Source organism: Astyanax mexicanus, chromosome 14, assembly GCF_023375975.1.
Source record: "Astyanax mexicanus isolate ESR-SI-001 chromosome 14, AstMex3_surface, whole genome shotgun sequence".
Classification (NCBI taxonomy): domain Eukaryota; kingdom Metazoa; phylum Chordata; class Actinopteri; order Characiformes; family Acestrorhamphidae; genus Astyanax; species Astyanax mexicanus.
The window spans coordinates 35,374,575-35,401,543 of NC_064421.1; the positions used below are offsets into that span (position 1 = coordinate 35,374,575).

The 26,969-nt window shown below is 39.4% G+C and overlaps 1 protein-coding gene across 1 annotated transcript; it reads right to left on the reverse strand.

Annotated features, from left to right (window-relative positions):
* Positions 1-861: 861 nt before the first annotated feature.
* LOC111193190 (phospholipase B1, membrane-associated-like) lies at positions 862-25,885 on the reverse strand. Its single transcript, XM_049464216.1, has 16 exons — positions 25,631-25,885; positions 18,078-18,139; positions 17,711-17,801; positions 16,250-16,308; positions 16,068-16,135; positions 14,006-14,049; positions 12,848-12,968; positions 12,250-12,301; positions 11,997-12,077; positions 10,753-10,818; positions 7,243-7,334; positions 7,042-7,123; positions 5,601-5,702; positions 5,367-5,462; positions 3,074-3,145; positions 862-2,989 (listed from the first exon to the last, which is right to left on the reverse strand). The coding sequence occupies exons 1-16, from the start codon at positions 25,683-25,685 to the stop codon at positions 2,873-2,875; spliced, it is 1,260 nt and encodes a 419-aa protein (XP_049320173.1). The 5' UTR covers positions 25,686-25,885; the 3' UTR covers positions 862-2,872.
* Between the last annotated feature and the right edge of the window lie 1,084 nt (positions 25,886-26,969).

A 26,969-nucleotide genomic window follows, 5' to 3' on the forward strand; every position in this document is an offset into this window, starting at 1 on the left:
AATAAGGTGCAATATTAGTCATTAATAGTAAATATATACAAACCATTTCACTTACTGACTTACATATTATTCATTCATAAGGGTGCAACCTGCTATGCCACCCCCAGCCACCAGAGGGAAACCCAGAACCACTGCACTCTGATTACAGGCAATTAGCAGCACCTGGTCCTCTCCTATTTAAGGAGAGCCAACGCACGCACAAGTCTCTCTCGAGTGTTCTCTTGAATCTCTTTTCTCTTTGCGTTTGTTTTTATCCCAGACCTACTCTTCTGAGGTTTCCTCTCAGGGTTTCTCTGGAAACTCTCCTTTCCAAGTTTAGTCTTCCCTCTAAGTATTTTGAGTTTGTTTATTTGTTTGGGAAGTTTCTTTGCTCTGTGATATTTGAGCTGGCCAGTCTTCCCCTGGCAGTCTAAGTTGTCCCTTTGGTCCAAATCTCTTATTTAACTGCTCCAGCGGTGCAGTGCATTTTCATTTGTTTCACAAAGCAGAGTTTAGGGTCTTATTCCTCTGTAAAGCAACTTTTCAGTTTCTATTTTAAATACATATCCCTTGTTAACCCTTCCTAGTTCCATTAGCACTTTCTGCAGTTGCAGAAACCTTGGTTATTACATTTGTTCCTTATTTCTGTTCCACTCTGCACTTGGGTCTCTCTATAAATAATTCAGTTGCTCACTTAGTTTACTCTAGTCCCCCACCCATAAGGTTGGTGGTTAAAATCCACCTTCAGGTGAGCTACCACGTTACAGCAAGATTGAGCCCAGGGCTAGGGGTTGGCTCTCCTTAAATAGGAGAGGACCAGGTGCTGCTAATTGCCTGTAATCAGGGTGCAGTGGTTCTGGGTTTCCCGCTGGGGGTGGCATAGCAGGTTGCCCAGCCACAGTCTGCACCCTTACACGTGTGTTGTACTGATAAGCACTGAAAGTCTGTATTTTACTCCAGCACTAAGAACTAAAGGGAAGTTACTGATTGTGTTCTTCTGAAATTAAAGTCAGAGATGATAAGACAGGAGCTGAGAGTGATAAGACCACTGGAACCAAAGTACAGCGTCAGGCTTCGTGTTTCAGCACCTGCACTCATCTGCTTCCCATCACAACTACAACCCACACGGGTGAAAAAGTAATAAAGGGGTGATTTATAGACTAGTTAAGAGCGCAGTTCCTGCAGAATCTGTTGGTGTTGCTTAGTTTTTGCTGAGGTGTTTGCTATAGTGTTACTATGTTGTGCTATCATGCTATACATAGTTATAATGCTATAATAAATACAATGATTATTGGCAACAAATCTTATACTGTTGAAAAGCCTGATAATTTCCCTTTTAAATGTTTCAAATTTGTAAGGAACATGCTTTTGATTGATGAGCAGTAGAGCTGAGTATTAAACATTTGCCAAATCTTCTCTGCTCTTGTCAGACAGCTTACTCTACTGTTATTAATGACACGTGTTTTGAGCTTCTAGTACCCCATGTGCTTCCTGCCTAATTGGCACCTGATTGGCAGCACCTGTAAGCATGGGCCCTGCTGCAGTGGTCAGATGGTGTCTGCTCTAAAAATGGGCATTCCCTGTTTTACTGATCTGGATAGAGCCGGTGAGATTTTAAGCTGATGTTCTGCAAAATCAAAAGTAGAGGCTTTATACGGAGTGAGCTCTGGTACCTTCTATAAAACAAAGACCAAGTTCCATATAACAGGGAATTTCAGAGACAGGCTGTAAAGTGGAAGTCCCAAGAAGAACCTCAAACACCAAATGAGTCATTGGCAGAGAAAATTTCATGGGTGCATCCACGTACTCATTCATGTTGTTACAAATGTGGAGACATTTAAAAGAGAAATGAACAGACTTTCTAATAGTATACAATTTATTGCCAAGAAGCATCATTACAATAAAGAAATAAGCTACTTAACATCCAAAAGCTCCTCCACACACAGTATTTAGAACAAATGAGAAAAAAATGGCGTGTGTGGATTAATTTACAAGCATAAATCATGAAATACTCTATATATTTTTTAATTGTTCCAAATCTAGTTGTTTACAGACAAATTGTATTGCTTTTGTCTGACACTGTTTTTACCACAAGAGTTTTGCAGTCACATTAATACATTACTAATAATAACACAACTATGTGCATTATTTCCACACACACACACACACACACACAAACATGCACATATCATCTGTACAGCTCTGGAAAAAACAAGAGACCTCTTGATGTTTTTTCTTTGATTTGACCAAATTGAAAACCTCTGGAATGTAATCAAGAGGAAGATGGATGATCACAAGCCATCAAACCGAGCTGAACTGCTTGAATTTTTGTACCAGGAGTGGCATAAAGTTTCCCAAAAGCAATGTGTAAGACTGGTGGAGGAGAACAGGCCAAGATGCATGAAAAAAAACTGTGATTAAAAACCAGGGTTATTCCACCTAATAGTGATTCCTGAACTCTTAAAACTTTATGAATTTGAATATGAATTTGTTTTCTTTGCATTATTTGAAGAAGCTCTGTATCTTTTTTGTTAATTCAGCTGTTTCTCATTTTCTGCAAATAAATGCTCTAAATGACAATAATTACATTTGAATTTGGGTGAAATGTTGTCAGTAGAATAACAGAATAATAGAATAAATCAACAACATTAATTTTACTCAAACATAAACCTTTAAATAACAAAATCAGAGAAGGTGATTCAGAAAATGAAGTGGTCTCTTATTTTCCAGAGCTGTATACAACATACTATAAGTACAATATAGTTTAATCTTCATAAGTACTGTCAAAAGTAAATAAACACGATGTAATATTATAGCTTGAAAATAATAGTGATTATATGATACAGTTTCTTTACTTTTTGTGTATTTAAAATCAGTATTAAAGCAAAGGTGTCTAGTGTAGGTTGCTCCATATGGTCAGGAGGATTGTGAGGGTCATCAGACTCCAGATAATGTGCAGAGAGCTTGCAGAGGATAGAGCATTGGGCCTGGTGTAGATGTAAGGATGCTTCTGTGAATAAAATGCAAATATGAATCTAATAATTTTTTGATAAAACGATTGGGGCGAAGAAATAAATGCATTACGATTCCCCACCTCTGACGGACAGATGAGTGTTACTGGTTCTGAGAAAGTGTCAATCATCTCCTTCGCATCAGGAGGCTGAAACTGAGAGAGAGAAACAGTAGTAATAACAAATGATTTCTGTACACAATGAATTTAGATTATTTAGAGTGTGCTGCCCACAAATAAACACCTTTTTTTCAAGTTACACTTTCCCAGGGTACAGTCCGTATTTTATTCCACCACAATAGCACAAGGTAGTGGAAGTGGAAGTGGAAGCAGACGTTAGGTGTTTCTAATAAAGTGGCCAGTAAGTGAAAGCACAAGGTAGGTGTTTCTAATAAAGTGGCCAGGGAGTGAAAGCAGACGTTAGGTGTTTCTAATAAAGTGGCCAGGGAGTGAAAGCACAAGGTAGGTGTTTCTAACAAAGTGGCCAGTAAGTGAAAGCACAAGGTAGGTGTTTCTAACAAAGTGGCCAGTAAGTGAAAGCACAAGGTAGGTGTTTCTAACAAAGTGGCCAGTAAGTGAAAGCACAAGGTAGGTGTTTCTAATAAAGTGGCCAGGGAGTGGAAGCAGACGTTAGGTGTTTCTAATAAAGTGGAACGTGAGTGGAAGCACAAGGTAGGTGTTTCTAATAAAGTGGCCAGGGAGTGGAAGCAGACGTTAGGTGTTTCTAATAAAGTGGCCAGTAAGTGAAAGCACAAGGTAGGTGTTTCTAATAAAGTGGCCAGGGAGTGAAAGCACAAGGTAGGTGTTTCTAATAAAGTGGCCAGTAAGTGAAAGCACAAGGTAGGTGTTTCTAATAAAGTGGCCAGGGAGTGGAAGCAGACGTTAGGTGTTTCTAATAAAGTGGAACGTGAGTGGAAGCACAAGGTAGGTGTTTCTAATAAAGTGGCCAGGGAGTGGAAGCAGACGTTAGGTGTTTCTAATAAAGTGGCCAGTAAGTGAAAGCACAAGGTAGGTGTTTCTAATAAAGTGGCCAGGGAGTGAAAGCACAAGGTAGGTGTTTCTAATAAAGTGGCCAGTGAGTAAAAACACAAGTTTGGTGTTTCTAATAAAGTGGCCAGTAAGTGAAAGCACAAGGTAGGTGTTTCTAATAAAGTGGCCAGGGAGTGAAAGCACAAGGTAGGTGTTTCTAATAAAGTGGCCAGTAAGTGAAAGCACAAGGTAGGTGTTTCTAATAAAGTGGCCAGGGAGTGAAAGCACAAGGTAGGTGTTTCTAATAAAGTGGCCAGTAAGTGAAAGCACAAGGTAGGTGTTTCTAATAAAGTGGCCAGTAAGTGAAAGCACAAGGTAGGTGTTTCTAATAAAGTGGCCAGTAAGTAAAAGCACAAGGTAGGTGTTTCTAATAAAGTGGCCAGTGAGTGGAATTACAAGGTAGGTGTTTCTAATAAAGTGGCCAGTGAGTGGAAGCACAAGGTAGGTGTTTCTAATAAAGTGGCCAGGGAGTGAAAGCAGACGTTAGGTGTTTCTAATAAAGTGGCCAGGGAGTGAAAGCACAAGGTAGGTGTTTCTAATAAAGTGGCCAGGGAGTGAAAGCAGATGTTAGGTGTTTCTAATAAAGTGGCCAGGGAGTGAAAGCACAAGGTAGGTGTTTCTAACAAAGTGGCCAGGGAGTGGAAGCAGACGTTAGGTGTTTCTAATAAAGTGGCCAGGGAGTGAAAGCACAAGGTAGGTGTTTCTAATAAAGTGGCCAGGGAGTGAAAGCACAAGGTAGGTGTTTCTAATAAAGTGGCCAGTGAGTAAAAACACAAGTTTGGTGTTTCTAATAAAGTGGCCAGTAAGTGAAAGCACAAGGTAGGTGTTTCTAATAAAGTGGCCAGTAAGTGGAAGCACAACTTAGGTGTTTCTAATAAAGTGGCCAGTGAGTAAAAGCAAAGGTAGGTGTTTCTAATAAAGTGGCCAGTAAGTAAAAGCACAAGTTTGGTGTTTCTAATAAAGTGGCCAGAAAGTGAAAGCACAAGTTTGGTGTTTCTAATAAAGTGGCCAGAAAGTGAAAGCACAAGGTAGGTTTTTCTAATAAAGTGCCCACTGAGTAAAAGCGCAAGTTAGGTGTTTCTAATAAAGTGGCCACTGAGTAAAAGTACAAGGTAGGTGTTTCTAATAAAGTGGCCAGTAAGTAAAAACAAAAGTTTGGTGTTTCTAATAAAGTAGCCAGTAAGTGAAAGCACAAGGTATGGGTTTCTAATAAAGGGGCCAGTAAGTGAAAGCACAAGGTATGGGTTTCTAATAAAGTGGCCAGTGAGTGGAAACGCAGGGTAGATATACAGCCAGCCTAAAACAGTTTGAATGGTTTTTAAAACAGCTGATCCTAGGTCAGATTTACCATGTTGTTCCAGAGGCCCTTGGCCAGCTCCTCATGACCCTTGATGGTGAAGTGAAAGCAGTCTGGAGTGAAGAAGCTCAGGTCAATTTTGCCATTCTGAAATAAAACACACACACACACACACACACACACACACACACACACACACTGCTCTGATTTGTATTAAATGTAGAACTAGGTATTCTTAAACAAGTTGTTTCAAGAGTTTTTATGCTGTTGTGGAGATAAACTGACCGGAAGTCTTGGTGGCTGGGCATGGGTGACGAATGGCTGAAGAACCACAGCAAAATCCTCCTTAAAGAAGCGCTCACTGTTCAAGAGCTCCTCCAGCTTTCTCTGAAAATAAAACACAAGAAAATAAGTGTGCATACTTTGACAGAAATTGTATTTTTGAGGGTAGCATTTTTTCAGAGAATATGAATGATAATACAAAAAGCTCTCTTTAATTCATGGTTAATAATTGAGTGAAGCCATTTATTATCAAATAGTTAGTGTGGGTGTTTGTGTGTGTGTGTGTGTGTGTGTGTGTGTGTGTGTGTGTGTGTGTGTGTGTTAAAACTCCTGACAGACCCCTGCATGTTTCATTCAGTGCCGACATTGTTGGATTACGAGCCATGGGGAAAATAATGATCAAACAATAGTTGAAGCAGGAATCAGATAAACAGGATAAATGAATATAAAGGATTCTGTTGTGTTGACACTAAACCAAAAAATGTAAAAAAAAAAACCGCTAGGAAAATTGTTTTTTAAAGGATTAATTGGATTTAAAGAAAATACAGGACTCTAAAAAGGTTTTTTGTCATTTTGGAGAGCAAAATAAAAGCAATCCTATATAAAAAAAATACTGGAGTGAAATTTGCACTCATCAGCCCTCAAATTGCACATGAGACATCTTGGACATTCCAACATGACATTGATCCAAAACACAAGGCCAATTCAACCTGTCATTTGCTACAGCAGAAAAACTTAAAAGCCCAAAATATTTAAGATGACCTGGTCGCATTTTGGCAAGAAGAAGCTTTACCATATCAAAAAATAAACATTTAAACACACCTCTTCTGATTTAATGATTTTTTTACATTGTAAATGTAATACTGAAGACTAGATTAAAGTTCTACAGGAACACATGCAGAGTTATTCTATAAATAAAAAGTGTTAAACAAACCAGAACATGTTTTATATGTTGGATTCTTCTGCCCTTGTAGAAGAAAAGTGTATTAAGTATTTGTTTTTTAAGTAATAAATAAAAAATGCACTTTTATTATTTTTTATTTAATTTGAACATACTTTTAATGCTCTTAGGTATACTCCCTTTTCACAAGGGTCAGTACCACATTTAGCTTTGAGGACAGATTTGCACACTCTTGGTGCTCCAGCTCATCCCAAATTACCACCTCAGCTGGGTTTAGATCAGGGGATTGTGGAGGACAAACACTTTTTAAATTTATTATGTAACTCCATATGTGTCCCTTAATTGTTTTCATGTATTTAATATGAAAAATAAATTAAATAAAAAAGAAACAAAAACATTGAATGAGAAGGTGTGTCCAAACTTTTGACTTGTACACAGTAAGATCATTTTAACAGGTTAAAAAACACCTTTCTAGTTGAAGGACTAATATTAGACCTTGGCCCTAAATGAATTAAGAAAATCTATAAGGACTGAAATACATACCTGAAATACCAGGTTGAGCTCTACCAGCTCGGCCAGCTCTGTAGAGTTCTCATCAGGCAAGACCAAACAGGAGCAGAAACTCCTGCAGAGAGGAAGGAGGAATACCTCTTTATAAATCCAATAATAATAATCATGCTGAGAATTAAAAACTGTTTGTATTTCTCTGTGTGTGTGTATGTGTGTGTGTGTGAGAGGGAGTACTTTTGAAGTAAGCAGCCCAAGGTTGGTTTTGATACTTCTCTCAGAGGCTTCATGGTAAAAATCTGCACCACGTTCACAATCAGTCGAGGAACCTTAATGATAGATGGTTAAAAAATGTACACATATATTTATAGATGGCACAATAAAAGTTTGTATTACTAAAATACTGACACTAAGGCAAAGAGTGTTGAACTTAAATAATGAGCTGGTTGAGAGTAATCCAATTCATGTTAAACTGTATGTGGATTACATTGCCTATAAATGATTGATGATCCCAGTGACTGTAGAAATCATGGATTTTGTGGTTCAATTTCCTTCCATTCCATAGAAATTAAGCCAAATACAGATCCGGAAAAAATAAGATATAATAACCCATTAAAAACATCTAGACTGTAATTAAGAGGAAGATGGGTGATCACAAGATACCAATCTAAGTTAAACTGCTTGAATTTTTGCACCAGGAGTAGCATTAGGTCACCTAAAAGCATTGTGAAAGACTGGAGCATGTCAAGATGCATGAAAACTGTGATTAAAAATCTGGCATAATTCACTGAATGTTGATTTCTGTATTTAAAACATTAGTATTGTTTTTTCCAAATGAATATGATCTTTGCAACATTTTCTTTGCATGAAGTTTGGAAGCTCAGCATCGTTTTTGTTATTTTAACCATTTCTCATTTTCTGCAAATAAATGCTCTAAATTAAATTTTTGTATTTGGAATTTGGGAGAAATCTTGTCAGTTTTTTATAAAATAAAAACAATGTTCAGTTTACTCAAACATATACTACCTATAAATAGTAAAAACAGTGAAGCTGATCATTTTGAAGTGGTCCCTTATTTTTTTTCCGGAGCAGTATGTTGTTGAATTTGTGGGGTGGAGGTCCGAGGTCTACCTCATTTGGTAGAAAACTCTCTTTCCCCTAGACTTCTCCCAGACTAAGCTTCTTAAACCACTCTCACTGAGTCTACAGTGCAGCCTTAAGGACCAGTAACAGAGAGGACTTTTCCACTGGATACCCAGTTTGTCCAGTAAGTGAAATGTCACAACAGTAAAAGTGCTGTTCATGTATTTGACCACTAAGCTACTGAAATTCCCCTCAAATTGCAGTCCTTTGTTTACCACTGTTATGGTCCCATTAAACCCCTGAGCTGCTGTGAGTCAGGACGTACCAGTGGTGATTTAAAGAAAAAATCATTATGATTTAAACACTTCACTCGATCCAGACCAGAAAATAATTGTGAGCAACAGCACAACACCACATGATCAATACTAGTATATTAAAAACATAGCTGTTTGATTCCAGTCACTGTATATAAGCATGGACAGCACTAAATCTTTCATTAGTGAAAGTCTGGAGCCTCTGCTGGCAGGTTGCAGTACGATGTGCTGCTCCACCCATTCCCATATATTTCAATAACAAAACAGTGTGTTCTTACATGTCTAGGGTAAGTTTCTGTTTAATTCCCGGGTTTCATAAAGTCAATTAAATTGCATTATTGTATGTACAGTAGATTCATACCCCTTGAACTTTTTTACTTGAGATTTTAAGTGATAGACCAACACAAAATAGCACATAACTGGAGTGGAAGTGGAACGCAAATGATTTTCTAATCATTCAAATCGAAAAAATATCTGAAAAGTGTGACATGCAAAAGTATTCATCCCCCCTATACCAGAACTGAGAAGAGCCACTTTTCACTGCAATTGCAGTCTCTACCAGCTTTGAGCATCTAGAGACTGAGAGTTTTGTTGATTCTTCTTTACAAAATAACTCAAGCTCAGCCAAGTTGGATGGAGAGCGTCTGTGAACAGCAAGGTTTTCTTCCAGGATTACTCTGTATTTATCTTCATCTATCATCCTACCAACTCTGAAGAGAAGCATCACCAGTGAATGATGCTGCTGACACAAATGGTGTGTTCAGGGTGTGAGCAGTGTTACTTTCCTGCTACACACAGGTTTGCATTTAAACCAAAAAGGTAAACTTTGGTCTCACATGTCCACAGCACCTTCTTTCACATTTGCTGTTTTCCCTGTATGGCTTGTAACAAACTGTCCTTCTTATGTTTTTATTTCTATAATGTTTTTTTTTCTAGTCACTCTTCCATAAAGGCCAGTTGTCCTGTGGCCATATTCCCCCATCAGAGCTGTGGATTTCTGCAGCTCCTCCAGAGTGACCATGGGCCTTTTGGCTGCTTCTCTGACCAGTGCTCTCCGATGGCCTTGTTTTGGTAGGTTTGCAGTTTGGTAGGTTTGCAGTCTTTTTCCATTTCTGGATGATGGATTGAACAGTGCTCTTTGGGATGCTTAAAGCTTGAAATATATTACCTAACCTTGCTTTAAACTTCTACAACACTTTATTTCTGACCTGTCCGGTGAGCATGCCAACACCTTTGTTTTAGCGAGGTCACTGTAATCTCTGCTCTCAGAGTCAGAATAACCCAGAGCCCATATGCAATTCGTAATTGTCATTGACATACACTACTTTCTTAAAAAAAAAGATAAGTTAACATCAACAACTTAAAAAGACTCACTCTAATAAAAGTAACATGATTATATATAAATTAAACCTCAGATTATAACAAAATAGTCCCCAAGCTGGTGTATTTGCAGTCACAAACTTCACCGCCCATATTCAGTCATGTTTTTCACCCTCATTTTTAGTTATTTTTTTCTGTGCTAATATAAAAATGTTATTGCCGCCCCCAAAAATGGCCCTATATAACATTCTTTTGCTGTTGAGACATTGCACTTATTTAATCAATTGTGAATTCAGGAAAAAACTGCTCTCCCTCTACACTGTAAACTTCTGTGTATATAAGTAACAACATTAGACTCATAGATGCAGTGCTAAGCTATAGAAGAAAAATACTGACCGTAAATTTGGCAGATCAACTATTGTACATCATTCCTTCAAGCTGTTGATTTTAAAAGTGGTGTTAACGATATGTATATTAAACTAGCTTAATTTGAGGTTAGTCCAAAATAAATAAAAAAGGATGTTGTTTTATTCTATAAACTAAGGACAACATTTCTCCCAAAATCCAAATAAAAATATTGTCATTTAGAGCATTTATTTGCAGAAAATGAGAAATGGCTAAAGTATCAAAAGATGCAGAACTTTCAGACCTCAAAGAATGCAAAGAAAACAAATATATATTCCTAAAGTTTTAAGAGTTCAGAAATCAATATTTGGTTAAATAAACATTGTTTTAATCACAGTTTTCATGTTTTTCTCTACCAGTCTTACACACTGCTTTTGGATAACTTTATCTCCTGGTGCAAAAAATCAAGCAGTTCAGTTTGGTTTGATGGCTTGTGATCATCCATCTTCCTCTTGATTATATTCCAGAGGTTTTCAATTTGGTAAAATCAAAGAAACTCATAATTTTTAAATTGTTTCTTATTTTTTTCCAGAGCTGTATATGCTATTGTATTGTTGTACTATGCATGGTGACACATATAATAATCATACATAAATTATTAAAAAGATATATAATACAAAAATACCTCATTCATCATCATGTCTAGAGACTGGGTGAGGTAGTGGATGAAGTTGTCAGCTGTAAACAATTTCTATATACAAACAAAAACAAAAACAGTTGCTAAACCCATATCTTATCACATGTAATGAGAGATACATTTATCATATTCAGACTAGGTGAACTAACATGTTAGTATAGGTCATACAACCCAGACAATTTCAATTTACTGTAAACAAGTACATGATTGATTTACAATAATGTTACACTGCACATACATTATATTGTGTTATATTTTTTACACTTGCTGGTAGCAAAAGATAACACCAAAAATCGCCTAATGTTGTTTAAACATTCTCCTACAGCATAAACTGCAGAATCCTTTACAATTTATTATCTGATATTCTAATTAACCTCTCAAACTGAAACATAGACACAGTAGTATGTGTACATAGCACAACTAACTTCCTCTGAGTATTAGTCACAAAATCTACCACAAAATTAGGTGATATATGTATAACAATGGATTTATAATCTGATACAAAAGAATGATCATTTTTGTAACAGGAACACCAAACCATTTGTCAGCATGAAATCAACACCTGTCATGCCTGTCACCGAGAGTGACAAATGACAATCTCAGAACTACACTACCCACAATACACCAGAGACTCAGAAAGTGCCTCTCCTGAGTACTAGCACCTGGAGGCCTGAGTTTATAAAACTGCCTCAGGCTCAGCGTCAGTGCTGAGTATTGTTTGGTTCTGTCCTGCATTACGATGCACTTCTTTTGCTACTTTTGATCTCTTTGTATTACTTATTTCTTTCATGTACCCCAACCTTGATTCCTGCCTGCCCTGTGATATTGTTTACCAATGTACTGACCTTTGGCTTGTTATATCTACTTTGGTATGTTTATTCCTGTTGGCTCCTGTTTGCTCTTATTGACCCTTTTCTGTTCGACCACTCTTTGGATTTCCCATTTATTTATTAAAGTTTCTATTTTAAATCTGCATGTGTTTTGCCACCACAGGAAGAATAAACATCATTTAAGCAATTCTCTTTAGCACTTTACCATCATCATAGACACGTTATAGGCGAAGGAAAAAATCTTAACTATAAATAGAATTGTATGTAAAAAAAAATGATTCCAAATCATTTTAAAACATTAGGAAATTCTGTTACAATAAATCTCAGAACCAAGACTGATTAATGTTAATTAACACAACATTAAGGATGGCAGGAAAAAAAGAATTAAAAAGGCTTCCTTACTCTATCCTTACAGTAGTCACAGATATCATTCATTCCAATTAAGATAGTCACCAACTTCCAGTCCTCTTTGAAATTTAAGCCCTGGAAAAATTAAGAGTAAAATTACACACACAGTATTACAAAGTAAAAAAGAAAAACAAACACAAGTAAGAGCAGTCCCTAGACATTACACCAGTGTTATATTACAGTTCTTATTATAACATTATTAAAATAATTATTGCCAGTAAAAATAGGAAAGTAATAAATATATTACCGGGTAGGTTTTAAAGGTGTTGATCATGTCTCTGGCCTGTATAGAGAAATTTCTAGAAGGAAGATATCCATCAGATTAGATAGTGATGGTCTCATTACTACCTATAGGCCTCCATAGATAGGACTTCTACAAACTTTTACATTAATTTATTATTACATTCATTTACAAATTAAATGAATAAATAAAATTACTGTACAAAAAGTTATGTGTGTGCATTGTGCACTTTTGCATGTGAATCCTTATCAGGCCTTTGTTAAACATTTATAGCTTTAATCACAGTAATAAAATTATGTACAGTAATAAAATAGTGATAAAATAAAGGTCTGTGTTTTGGAGCAATGGGTGTGCATGTTTATGTCATTGCTGAGAAATAAACTCAAACAAAACTAATAAACATTTTCATGAACTAAAATCTCATAGCATTTAAGTTCAAGCATTGGTGTTGCAAGTCATGACTTACAAATTTGATTATTATTGTGCATAAATATAAATATAAATGTCTACATATGAATTAAATATTAATTATATGCCAGATCTTAAAACAAATGATTCACGTTTTTAACCGACTTTTTCTTAAAACGTTTAGAAGTGGGCTTACACTGTGTTGTGTCCGGTGACGGCTAAATTGAAGCCAGTGTCGTTGACCGTTATCGGGTAATTATGTAAAGTCCACACAGGGGCCGGACCCAGAACGTCCGGGTTAAAAAGCTTCACGATGTCTGAATCACAGAGAACAGACAGACATGATTAAACCTAATCTCTACCTGTGGTATCTGTAGAATTCTGTCTAACAATGATTCAGATGCAAATAAACCTTAAAATACAACTGCATACTCAAGGAAAGGTAGTCCTGGTGAGTGAGTTAGTGGTGGTGGACACCACTAACTATGGCAGGAACCAATATGGAAGATAAATGAGTTAATAAGGTGCTGCATTAGTGAAATCTACTAAGATACAGCATCTAAAATATATTTCAGTGAGAATGAGTTACAAAGTGTGACTTAGTGTACAAGTTTAATAAATTACTAAAATACCAAATGTAAACCTGAATTTGAAGTGCAAGTTTAATGTCTGTAAAATTTTCCTGCACATGCTCACTATAGAAATGGAAAGTTCAGTTTACTTTTCTGTATTTGGTTATAGACGTATTTTATACGTAAGTAAAATTAATAAAATTTACTATTGCTATTTAAGAAATTAGTAATGTCACCAACCCTGCCTCTGAAGAGCTACTGTCCTGCAGGTTACATCTTCATCGCAAACCTTAAACACCCCATTCAACTGACCAAGCTTCCCTAGAGGCAGCATTTAGATGGATCTGGTGGGTCTGAGTTTGCTAAAGGAAGCTCTCCAGATAAAGGGTTCGTGACTTGGTTACAACGCTGGTTACAAATCACAACAAAATCTTACCTCAAAAAAAAACTTTCCCTACAGTTTTACAGCTTCACTGATTTTATATTTATTACAGGCTGCAGTATTAGCATTACCCGCTAACCACGGTAGCGCTTTCGCCGTTTAGAGGCGAGTATTATTGGCTTGCTAACCCTGGCTAACATTGCTGGAGCTATAATATTTATTTATTTTCTTCAGCAGTTAAACACCCTTTCAGCAGAGTATCTATTCCTTTACAGCACATAATGACTTCCCAGAGTAATGAACTGTACCCTGCAGACACAGCAGATGAAGATCAGGTTTTTAAAAGCTAAAGTTATCTTTATGAACATTAATAGGATGAACTGTAATGTCATTATCTTACTTGCGAGAGTGATAACATCCTCGTATGATCCATGACCCCCAATACTGCAGAGAAGGAGATAATAACTGCTGATTACGCAAAAACACCAGCAATAAAACCTCAACTCTCAGTTTATTATTATAATCACTGACCTCAATTAGTCAGAAAATATGAGGGAAAATATCAGTGCAGATTATGGATGTGGTATCAGTTGGGTGGGGATGAGCAAATCTAAAGTTAAATCTATTGCTGATTTAAACCACAGTTAGATGCAGTTTGATTAGCTGAGAGACGTGTTAGGAGGGCCAGTGTTGCACGATAAGGCTCTTCACATTTTACTCATATACAATACCAGTCAAAAGTTTGGACATACCTTCTCATTCAGTGTTTTATTTGTTTATATACACTGCTCAAAAAAATAAAGGGAACACTCAAATAACACAATATAACTCCAAGTAAATCAAACTTCTGTGAAATTAAACTGTCCACTTAGGAAGCAACACTGATTGACAATCAATTTCACCTGCTGTTGTGCAAATGGAATAGACAACAGGTGGAAATTATTGGCAATTAGCAAGACACACTCAATAAAGGAGTGGTTCTGCAGGTGGGGACCACAGACCACGTCTCAGAACCTATGCTGTCTGGCTGATGTTTTGGTCAGTTTTGAATGTTGGTGGTGCTTTCACACTCGTGGTAGCATGAGACGGACTCTACAACCCACACAAGTGGCTCAGGTAGTGCAGCTCATCCAGGATGGCACATCAATGCGAGCTGTGGCAAGAAGGTTTGCTGTGTCTGTCAGCGTAGTGTCTAGAGGCTGGAGGCGCTACCAGGAGACAGGCCAGTACACCAGGAGACGTGGAGGAGGCCGTAGGAGGGCAACAACCGAGCAGCAGGACCGCTACCTCCGCCTTTGTGCAAGAAGGAACAGGAGGAGCACTGCCAGAGCCCTGCAAAATGACCTCCAGCAGGCCACAAATGTGCATGTGTCTGCACAAACGGTTAGAAACCGACTCCATGAGGATGCTATGAGGGCCCGACGTCCACAGATGGGGGTTGTGCTCACAGCCCAACACCGTGCAGGACGCTTGGCATTTGCCAGAGAACACCAGGATTGGCAAATTCGCCACTGGCGCCTTGTGCTCTTCACAGATGAAAGCAGGTTCATACTGAGCACATGACAGACGTGACAGAGTCTGGAGACGCCGTGGAGAGCGGTCTGCTGCCTGCAACATCCTTCAGCATGACCGGTTTGGCAGTGGGTCAGTAATGGTGTGGGGTGGCATTTCTTTGGAGGGCCACACAGCCCTCCATGTGCTCACCAGAGGTAGCCTGACTGCCATTAGGTACCGAGATGAGATCCTCAGACCCCTTGTGAGACCATATGCTGGTGCGGTTGGCCCTGGGTTCCTCCTAATGCAGGACAATGCTAGACCTCATGTGGCTGGAGTGTGTCAGCAGTTCCTGCAAGATGAAGGCATTGAAGCTATGGACTGGCCCGCCCGTTCCCCAGACTGATGATTGAGCACATCTGGGACATCATGTCTCGCTCCATCCACCAACGTCACGTTGCACCACAGACTGTCCAGGAGTTGGCGGATGCTTTAGTCCAGGTCTGGGAGGAGATCCCTCAGGAGACCATCCGCCACCTCATCAGGAGCATGCCCAGGCGTTGTAGGGAGGTCATACAGGCACGTGGAGGCCACACACAATACTGAGCCTCATTTTGACTTGTTTTAAGGACATTACATTAAAGTTGGATCAGCCTGTAGTGTGTTTTTTCACTTTAATTTTGTGTGTGGCTCCAAATCCAGGCCTCCATTGGTTAGTAAATTTTATTTCCATTGATGATTTTTGTGTGATTTTGTTGTCAGCACATTCAACTTTGTACAGAACAAAGTATTCAATGAGAATATTTCATTCATTCAGATCTAGGATGTGTTATTTGAGTGTTCCCTTTATTTTTTTGAGCAGTGTACATTAGAAGACATAGTCATCCAGAGTATGAAGGAACACATGAGAAATCATGCAAAAACAAAGGATAGAAATTCTATTTGCAACCATAACTTTATCTCCTCACCTAAAAGATACGTGGCGATACTCGATTGGCACTCCCAGAAAAGTGGAAGCATTAGCAGCGATTGCAGTCTGAAAGAAAGGCAGAAAAAAACACATTTATAAATATTGGTATTCATTATTGGTATAATAAGATATTTATTTGTATCTCTGCATATGGGAAGAAGAATCAGGGCTACTACTTACAGTTAGAGAGTCCCCTAAAGCTGCAATGACCTTAATGTCCGCTGCTTTGACTCGTTCAACTGCAGATGAGACACAGACACAGGAGTAAGAACTGAGTTATGGACAGTAGAGCTTTTAACCTGGATACAGGGGGCACTTTTAGAACAGATAGTCTAGTTTTGGACATATTAAGAATAACCAAATACCTGAGGAGGGTATTTGGGAGGAGCAATAAAAGTTGTCTAAGACTCAGTTTGGAATAGTGGAAACCTCAGTGGAAAGTGTTACCTGAGACATGTAAGATTGACCTGAAGCAGATAAAATTTAAATAAACAAAAAGTGTTACTAAAGCTAATTACACTGAAAGGGTGTTTTATAAAGCTTGTAACTTACCTGCTTTTGATTGGCAGGTACCCTATATAGATGTGTTATCTAAAGCAGGTGGGTGTTGCCAGAAGAAAAGAAAAAGCTTCTCATCTGGGCAGTAACTGTTTATTAGCTCAGTAAAACACTAGCATTACAATAAATACAAACAGCAATTTTACAAAAAGCAAAGCTTTAACAGCATCGTTTTCCTAAAAACAACTCCTAATCTCTCCTCAGATTTGTTTAGATTTGTAGTTCTCATCATATTATCAACACCTGGTTTGGTAAATTGGTTAATTTGGTAAATCAGGTGAGCTGCTGATGGAACTGAACATATACACATTGGCTCACAGGATATAACATACTTAGTTAAAAATGAGAATTCCTTGTTGTGTTTTACTGTATGTATGTTTATTTGCATCTGTTCAAATCATATGTGGTGGGTTTTTTTTCAGGCAAAAACACTTGTATTATACCTAAAGCAAAGAAGTGTCACCTGAGGCAGGTACGATATAGATATGTGTTGCCTAGAGCAGGTGTGTGTTACCTGAGACAGGTACAGTATAGATATGTGTTGGCTAAAGCAGGTGTGTGTTACCTGAGACAGGTACAGTATAGATATGTGTTGCCTAAAGCAGGTGTGTGTTACCTGAGACAGGTACAGTATAGATATGTGTTGCCTAAAGCAGGTGTGTGTTACCTGAGACAGGTACAGTATAGATATGTGTTGCCTAAAGAGGGTGTGTGTTACCTGAGACAGGTACAGTATAGATATGTGTTGCCTAAAGCAGGTGTGTGTTACCTGAGACAGGTACAGTATAGATATGTGTTGCCTAAAGCAGGTGTGTGTTACCTGAGACAGGTACAGTATAGATATGTGTTGCCTAAAGCAGGTGTGTGTTACCTGAGACAGGTACAGTATAGATATGTGTTGCCTAAAGCAGGTGTGTGTTACCTGAGACAGGTACAGTATAGATATGTGTTGCCTAAAGCAGGTGTGTGTTACCTGGGCTGGTATGGTATAGAGATGTGTTACCTTAAGCGCATGATTTTTACCCGAGGCAGGTACAGTTTAGATATAAGTGTTAGCTGAGGCATAACGCATGTGAGTGTTACCTGAAGTGGGTATGCTGGGAGAGGGGCTCATGTCTGGACACTTAAACGTAGGGTGCTTGTAGCCCTCGGGCCTAATTTTCCCGGGGTGCTCCTGCAAGCATCAGCATATTATTTAGCTTAGAACATCCAAACCAGGCCTGGAAACCACAGCCTTCAAAAATTCAGCTCAGCCAAAAGACCCATGAATGAAAAGAGCACAATGTGGCAAAGCGAGGAAGAAGAATGTATGAAGAAGTATGGTTTGTTTTTTGAAGAAGTTAAGTCATGTTATTTTATGTGTTGCATTAGATTTCCCTTTTGCCTACAAAGGACAGTACAGTTACACTAAGATTAAGCTGTGTAAATGGAGGTTCTTCTGATTCCATACCTGATTTAGCTCTTCCTCACTATAGTGTTTTATAGCTTCTTCATATTCCTTCCAGTAGTTTCCTACAGGACAAATAAGAGCACCATAACAGGCATTATAAACTAAACTACAAACACTGGAGTATTTATCATTCTGCTCACCTACTGCCTACAGAGCTCACTTCTAACTCACAGGCACATAAAATAAGAAATTTAATAATCGTGACAGATCTCTGTTATCAGTTGATCAGCCAACACATGTATGGTATCTGATGTGTGCCGATTTGGTTTATAACAGCTATGTTCGGCTAATGTTCTGGGCATAAATTCTCGAACAAAAACTCTTGTCTTTTAAAATGTATTGTAACTTAGTGTTTGTACAAAATGTGAAACAACTACTGTATGATATGGACACAAAAGGCTTGTTACATTGATAGTACCCCTATGAAGAATGCTTCCTAATTTACTATCTAATGGATCTTTGACCCTGAAGCATTCAGTTTTTACTGTATACTAAAATATATTGCATTTATCTGACGAAATTGTTCTTATTTAATAATATAATAAATGGAGCACACCTCCAGTCTGCTATAAAACATATGTGTAAAAATACAATGCTTACATATACAAACTGTAAAATATACAACTATAATATACAGCTCTGGAAAACATTAACAGACCACTTCAGTTTCTGAATCAATTTCTCTGATTTTGCTATTTATAAGAATATGTTTGAGTACAATAAACATTGCTGTTTTATTCTAAAAACTACAGGCAGCATTTCTCCCAAATTGATTGATTATTGATTTATTTGCAGAAAATGAGAAATGGCTGAAATAACAAAAAAATGACTTTGATCATCCATCTTCCTCTTGATTATATTCCTGAGGTTTTCAATTTTGTAAAATCAAAGAAACTCATCATTTGTATCTGGTCTCTTATTTTTTTCCAGAGCTGTATATGTGCTAAAATAAACAACTGTAAAAGACATATCGTAACATATGCCACTATTATTTTATATATACAGTAAAATATGGCCCTGTTATACATATTGTCACGTCTGGTGCTGTTAGCTCCTCTGTCCCTTCCACACCAAGCTCTAACGGAGGTTCTCAGGTCAACAACTACACTACCCAGAATGCACCACCCGCTGACATCACGCACTCACCTGATCACGTGACACCTCACTGCTTCCTCCAGGAAGTCCCGAATACTGATTACTGGCACTATAAAGGTGCACGCCAGACAAACACCCACGCCGCGTATTGTAGGTTCTCCTCATTACAAAGCGTTCTATATCTCTTGTCTTCAGTTTATCTTGTGTATGACCTTGCTTTTGTTTTCTCGACGCCGATTATTTCCTTTGCCTCTGATACTGGATTGTTTGTGTATTACCTGGACTGTGTTTTCACTACTGCCTCTTGGATTACCTCTGATATTGGATCTCTCGTGTATGAACTCTGGACTGTTTCTCGTTTATGGTATGGTTTTGCCTTCATTGCTCTGTTTACTGGTGATTACCCATTGTTTCTGTATCGACTACGTTTACATCTGTTTATTTTATAATAAACATATATTTTTATCAGTATCTGCACGTGTCTGCAATTCTGTGCACACCATGACAGAATACGCGGCCGTTCAAGATCAGATAGCGGATACTGAGGCTATTAAATCTGGTTTAGCCAACCAGGGGAGGCTACACGGTCAGCACCAGCAAACGCTCGCTGGTGTGACCCAAGCTGTTTTGGAGCTAGCCCGCCAGCAAACCACGCAGCAGCAACAACTTACTGAGCTGTTAGCTCACCTCAGAGGCTTAACTGAGCCTAGCCCTTTAGCTAACACCAGTGTGCCCAACGCTAAATCCTCTGTGCCTGGTTTTTCTGTGTGTAAACCGGAGATTTTTGATGGGAATCCGGAAAAATGCAGCGGTTTTCTTTTACAATGCTCCGTGTTTTTCAGTAATTCACCACCTACAACCGATAATGCTAAGATCGGTTTTATTATCTCCCGGCTTTCTGGTAAGGCACTAGAGTGGGCAACAGCTATTTGGGAGGAGGTTTCTGGGGCTAGTTACACTGACTTTTTGGCCACTTTTCGCTCAGTTTTTGATCATTCGCGTTATGGACAGTCTAATGGAGAACTTTTGCTGGCTCTCAAGCAAGGTCAGAAGCCGGTGGCTTCCTACGCTTTGGAGTTCCGCACTCTTGCAGCTGGAAGTGGGTGGAATAATGCTGCTTTGATCAACGTGTTCAGATGCGGACTTAACCCAGATATACAGAGGGAGTTAGCCTGCAGAGATGATTCACTGACTCTGGACCAGCTCATCTCACTATCTATCCGGTTGGATCAACTTCTCTCGCGCCGCCCCAAGACCAGCCCTCACGCTCAACACACTCCTGTGACTCTGCCCCGCGCCCCCACACCAGAGAAAGCTGCGCTGTCTGCCCCAGAGCCCATGGACATCCAGAAAACCAGGTTAACTCCAGAGGAGCAACAGCGCCGTATCAGGCTTCGTTTATGCCTTTATTGTGGGGAGGCCGGTCATTTCAAGGCTGAGTGTGGTCTCCTGACCCGACCTGTGAAAGCTCCAGCCCTGGGACAGCGCGTGGAGTGCTCTCCACTAACGTGGTACGTAAGCAAAACACAATTCTTCGTTCTAAATGTTTCTCTTTACCAGTAAATATTGTATTGCCTGATGGTATGCTCTCTGTCTCAGCGCTTGTAGATTCCGGGTCGGAAGGGAACTTCATCAGTCTGGACCTGGTTAAGGAGCATAACGTACCCACCCGAGAACTCCTGCGTCCTTTATCCATCCATGCTGTGGACGGGAAGACGCTTCGCTCCAAACCTGTTACTCTACAGACACTACCCATCACCCTGCAAGCCAGCGCTCTTCATTTTGAGGAACTGCCACTTTTCGTGCTTCCCTGCACCGAGCATCCTGTTATCCTGGGCATGCCATGGCTGAAAACCCACGATCCCACTGTCTCCTGGCGCGATGGGGGTATCACGGTTTGGTCTTCTCACTGTCATGAACATTGTTTAGCCTTGGATAGTCTTATCATTCAGTCAACTTCTGTAGAAAGTCCTGAGGTTTCTGATCCCATTGTTATACCCGCTGAATATTCAGATTTTTTAGAGGTGTTTAGCAAGGATAACACTACTAAATTACCTCCGCATCGCTCTTATGATTGTGCTATCGACCTAGTGGAGGGTGCCACCCTACCCAAAGCTAGAGTCTACCCCCTCACTCTCGATGAGGAAAAGGCTATGAACGATTATGTTACCAAAGCGTTAGCTCAGGGTTTCATTCGGCCGTCAAAGTCCCCTCTCGGTTCGGGTTTTTTCTTCGTAAAGAAAAAGGACGGGGGACTGAGACCCTGTATTGATTATAGAGGTTTGAATGCCATCACTAAGAAATTTGCTTACCCTTTGCCCCTCATTCCTTGTGCTCTCAAGCAGCTACGTCAGGCCTCTTATTTTACCAAGCTCGATCTGCGTAGTGCGTATAATTTGATCCGCATTAGGGAGGGGGACGAGTGGAAAACAGCGTTCACCACCACTAATGGCCACTACGAATATCTAGTTATGAGCTATGGTCTCGCTAACGCCCCCGCAGTATTTCAGTCTTTCATGAATGACGTATTTCGTGACATGATTGGCAAATATGTTACCCTATTTATAGACGACATATTAATTTATTCGTCCGACCTTAAGTCTCACGTGCTACATGTTCGCTCGGTTCTCCAACGACTATTGGAGAACAACCTCTATGCTAAAGCCGAGAAATGCGAGTTCCACCTTCAGAGAGTCGCATTTCTCGGCTATGTCATCAGCTCCCAGGGAGTTCTCATGGATGACTCTAAGGTAGACGCCGTAACTAGTTGGCCAGTTCCTAATCCATCAAAGACCTCCAACGTTTCTTAGGGTTCGCAAATTTTTACAGGCGTTTCATACGAAACTTTAGCAGTATAGCTGCCCCACTTACAGCGCTCACTAAGCATGCCACCAAAGTTCTTAAGTGGTCCTCGGAAGCTGACCAAGCTTTCCAGAAACTAAAAGCCGCCTTCGTCTCTGCCCCCATTCTCAAACATCCGAATCCTGACCTGCCCTTTGTAGTTGAGGTCGATGCTTCTAATACTGGCATAGGAGCAGTTCTCTCCCAACGCAGCGGTTCACCGCTTAAACTACATCCCATAGCCTTTTTCTCACGGAAAATGTCGCCAGCGGAGCGTAATTATGGGATAGGGGATAGAGAGCTGCTGGCTGTCAAACTGGCTAAACGGCTAAACCCCCGTCAAGCTCGTTTTTTCTATTTTTTAGATTTTTCTATCTCGTTTCGTCCAGGTAACCGTACTAAGGGTGATGCCTTATCCCGTGTTTTCAGTTCCCCAGACGACACATGCCGCGCTTCTGAGAACACATTCTGCCACCCACTGTTAGAGTAGCAGCTATTAGATGGGAACTTGATGATCTCATTCAGCAGAGTCTAACTAACACACAACCTCCGGAGGGCTGTCCTCCTCACAAGATTTATGTACCCGAACAATTTCGCGATCAACTCATTGGCTGGGCACATGCTGCCCTTACTTCTGGTCACCCTGGTGTTACACGTACGCTACAACTAATCTCAGCTCGGTATTGGTGGGAAACCATGCGAGCTGACATTCAAGCTTTCATAGTTTCATGTTCAGTCTGCGCACAATGCAAAACACCCAAAACCCTTCCAGCTGGTAAACTATGTCCTCTGCCTGTTCCTGAACGACCATGGTCACACATTGCTGTAGATTTTCTTACAGATTTACCCGAATCTGAAGGTTACACTACTATCCTTACAGTAGTAGACAGATTTTCTAGGTTGGTTAAATTTGTCCCTTTTCCTGCACTACCTAATGCTCTTCAGACAGCTCAAGCTATATACACACACATTTTCAGACATTTTGGGGTCCCGGAGGACATTTTGTCAGATAGAGGTCCTCAATTTACTTCCCGGGTATGGAAATCGTTCTTTGAACACTTAGGTGTACATGTGAGTCTCACTTCTGGGTTTCACCCCACTAACAACGGTCAATGTGAGAGAGTAAACCAGGAGTTAGGAAATTTTTTTAAGATTATACTGCTTTAAACATGCTACAGGATGGTCGCAGTATCTGATTTGGGCTGAGATAGCCCAAAACTCCCTAATTAACTCCACGTCTGGTCTCACTCCCTTTCAGTGCATTCTGGGTTGTCAGCCTCCGTTGACTCCGTGGACAGCGTCGTTCACTGAGATACCTGCTGTTGACGACTGGATGAAGTGGAGTGAGCAGGTGTGGGGGGAGACGCATCAGCAGATCTCGGAGGTTTTACGCAAGTATAAGGAGCAGTCCGACAGACACCGTGGTACCACCCCCCAATACCAACCTGGAGACAGGGTGTGGTTGTCGACCCGGGACTTGAGGTTTGAGGGGGCCTGTAGGAAACTGCTGCCTAAGTATATTGGCCCATTTAAGGTTTTGTCTCAGGTTAACGAGGTAACTTATAAGATTGAGTTGCCTGCTCAGTACAGAGTACATAACTTGTTCCATGTCTCTCTGCTCAAGCCTCTTGTCCCAGGTCCGCTTGCTGAGGGTATTCCTGATGATGTGCCGCCCGCGGCAGTGGAGGGGGAGGATTCGTCTACCTATGCGGTTCGAGAGGTGCTGGATTCACGCAGGCGTGGCGGTGTGCTCCAGTACCTCATAGATTGGGAGGGTTACGGCCCTGAGGAGCGTTGCTGGGTGACGTGCTGGATCCTGCTCTACTGGCCGAATTTCATGCCCGTCACCCTCTTAAGCCTGCTCCTAGACCCCGTGGGCGTCCCAAGCGCTCACTCTCTTCTTCGGCTCTGGTGCGTCGGGGTTCCCAGTCTCGCAACCCCCGCCTGTCCGGCACCTCTGAGGCTACGCCTGGTCCTCCCGCCGGTACTCCTTCCCTGTCGGGTGGACGTCGTCGTGGTCGTCCCTGTTCCGGTTCCGTTCCGACTCCCTTGGGGGGAGGTACTGTCACGTCTGGTGCTGTTAGCTCCTCTGTCCCTTCCACACCAAGCTCTAACGGAGGTTCTCAGGTCAACAACTACACTACCCAGAATGCACCACCCGCTGACATCACGCACTCACCTGATCACGTGACACCTCACCTGCTTCCTCCAGGAAGTCCCGAATACTGATTACTGGCACTATAAAGGTGCACGCCAGACAAACACCCACGCCGCGTATTGTAGGTTCTCCTCATTACAAAGCGTTCTATATCTCTTGTCTTCAGTTTATCTTGTGTATGACCTTGCCTTTGTTTTCTCGACGCCGATTATTGCCTTTGCCTCTGATACTGGATTGTTTGTGTATTACCTGGACTGTGTTTTCACTACTGCCTCTTGGATTACCTCTGATATTGGATCTCTCGTGTATGAACTCTGGACTGTTTCTCGTTTATGGTATGGTTTTGCCTTCATTTCTCTGTTTACTGGTGATTTACCCATTGTTTCTGTATCGACTACGTTTACATCTGTTTATTTTATAATAAACATATATTTTTCTGCAATTCTGTGCACACCATGACACATATGAAAATCATATCACTATAAAATACATATAGTGAATTATACATATATATATATATATATAATAAAACCTATGTGCAAAATATGGACCTGTTAAATACATATTATAAATTATATCCCTATAACATACATATAGTAAAAAATACCACTGCAAAATAAAAAAAGGGAAAACGTACCACTATAAAATAAAGATACCATACACCATAAATACACCATATTAAATACATAAGAAAAAGATATCACTACAGTCCTGTGCATTACAGGCAAGTAACTGCTGGTGGCATCACAGGCTGTGTGCGGCCTTAAATGTGGTACTAGTATTCCTAAACCCTGCTAGTTCTTGTAGTCATCCAGTGTTGTGCACTGTAATCTGAAATCTGTATTCTCTCAAATTCTAAGACTGTTAACCGTACTTTTAAGTTTGCTGTATGTTTGATTTTCTTGCTTTTTATGGTTTCATTTAATTTGATTTTAGGTTTTAATGGTTTTTAATGGTTTTAATGGTTTTTAACTTATGTAACTTATTTAACTTTATGTAAATCACTTTGCATTTAACACTGGGTATAAAAGGTGCTATACAAATAAAGTTGCCTTGCCTACATTTGATAAAATGTACCGCCATTAACTACTGTGGTGCTGGCTGGAGGGCATCCAGGAGAAATCTGAAACCAAGCTTAGTTATTCAGACTAGTTCAGAAGTTCTATATATATATATATATATATATATATATATATATATATATATATATATATATATATATATATATATATATATAATTCTTGTTAATTGTATGCTGCATTAATGTTTAGTGTTTTACAGTAGGCACTCTCTTATTGTGTGAAATAATTTATGACAACAGGATTATGACAATGTGGACACAAATTCTACACAAATGTTGTATATAAAGCCATTCATATAATTATTATATTACTATTATGCAAACTGCTAAATCAGCTTTTATCCTAAATACCTGAACATCATCAGTTATTACACTCACCTTTTACACAGCACAGGACAGCAAGTGTGAACCCAGCCAATAGTAGAGTCTTCATGATTCTGAATCTCCTTGTGTAACATGCAGGTGAAATGTGAATGTGCTCTTCAGGGGCCGCTCATCTACTGCCACTGTTTATCAGCATCACCCTCTCTTTAACTCAGAAGAAGAATTAATGACCGTGAAACGTGACAAAGTACAATATGATAAACATTAGAGCTGATAATAGGATGAAATAGTCTAAAGTTACTGATTAAATGTGTTATTTGTACCACCTAGTGCTGCTTATAGGAAGTACAGCCATTACCCTCACCTGCAGGAAACTTATACTCGAATGAGGGAGAACCAAACCAAAGGAAACACCCCCCTACATTGTGCCTTCGATAACTGGCCACTTTATCAGAAACACATCGTTTATTTTTCCTCACTGGTCACTTAACAATTATTAAATACAAGAGAAAGAAAGGGAAAATGACCACTTTATTAGAAATGCACACCGTGTAGTTCACTTTATTAAGAATTGCTGCTTTCTTCTGCCACTGACTGACCACTTCATTACAAATACCTAACTTGTGCTTGTGCTTTTAAATATATTTCAAATATATTTTTAAATATATCAGCTTTGCTATTACATTGTTGTGTAATTGGACATTGTATATTCCTGGTAGCAAAGAATATTGAATAAACATTATTTTTGTATGGTTGCATTACATATTTTAAGGTTAATTATGGAAAAACAACCTTTGTTTAACATTGTCTAATAGGTATTGGTTAATATTAAAATTCTGACATTGAATCAACGTTCACTCAAAGGTTTTTAAAGGTTGCGGCTCTGAATCTTCACTCACAATGCTTTTAGGAGAAATGTGCTTTCTATCAATAATAATAATATTAGTAATTATTATTTAAATGTGTTATTTTACACTGCAGGACCACAATGTAGGCCATAATAACAGAACACAAACAAAATATATTTCATGTAAATAAAGTTTAAATCAAACCATACATTTTAAGCCATAACATTGAATCAATGTTGAATCAATGTGAAATCTATGCCTATTAATAAATAAATTCTTAGAGATTAGAGATCAACGCTGTTTCAGTGCATTAGCGATGGAAAAATGAATGTTGATTTAACATCCTTTTGCTGTAATTGATTTATTTTTGCTAATGGGAAAATATCATATACATGAATTGAAATGGCGTAATTTTAGTCCAGGGTTTTACATAGTTTCCATCATTTCAAAGAGTAAGAATGCCAAGAAACAATGTATTTATTGGATAAATATCTAATTATTTGTGTGTTATGTCTAGAGGTGTGCCATATCATACTGTACGCAAC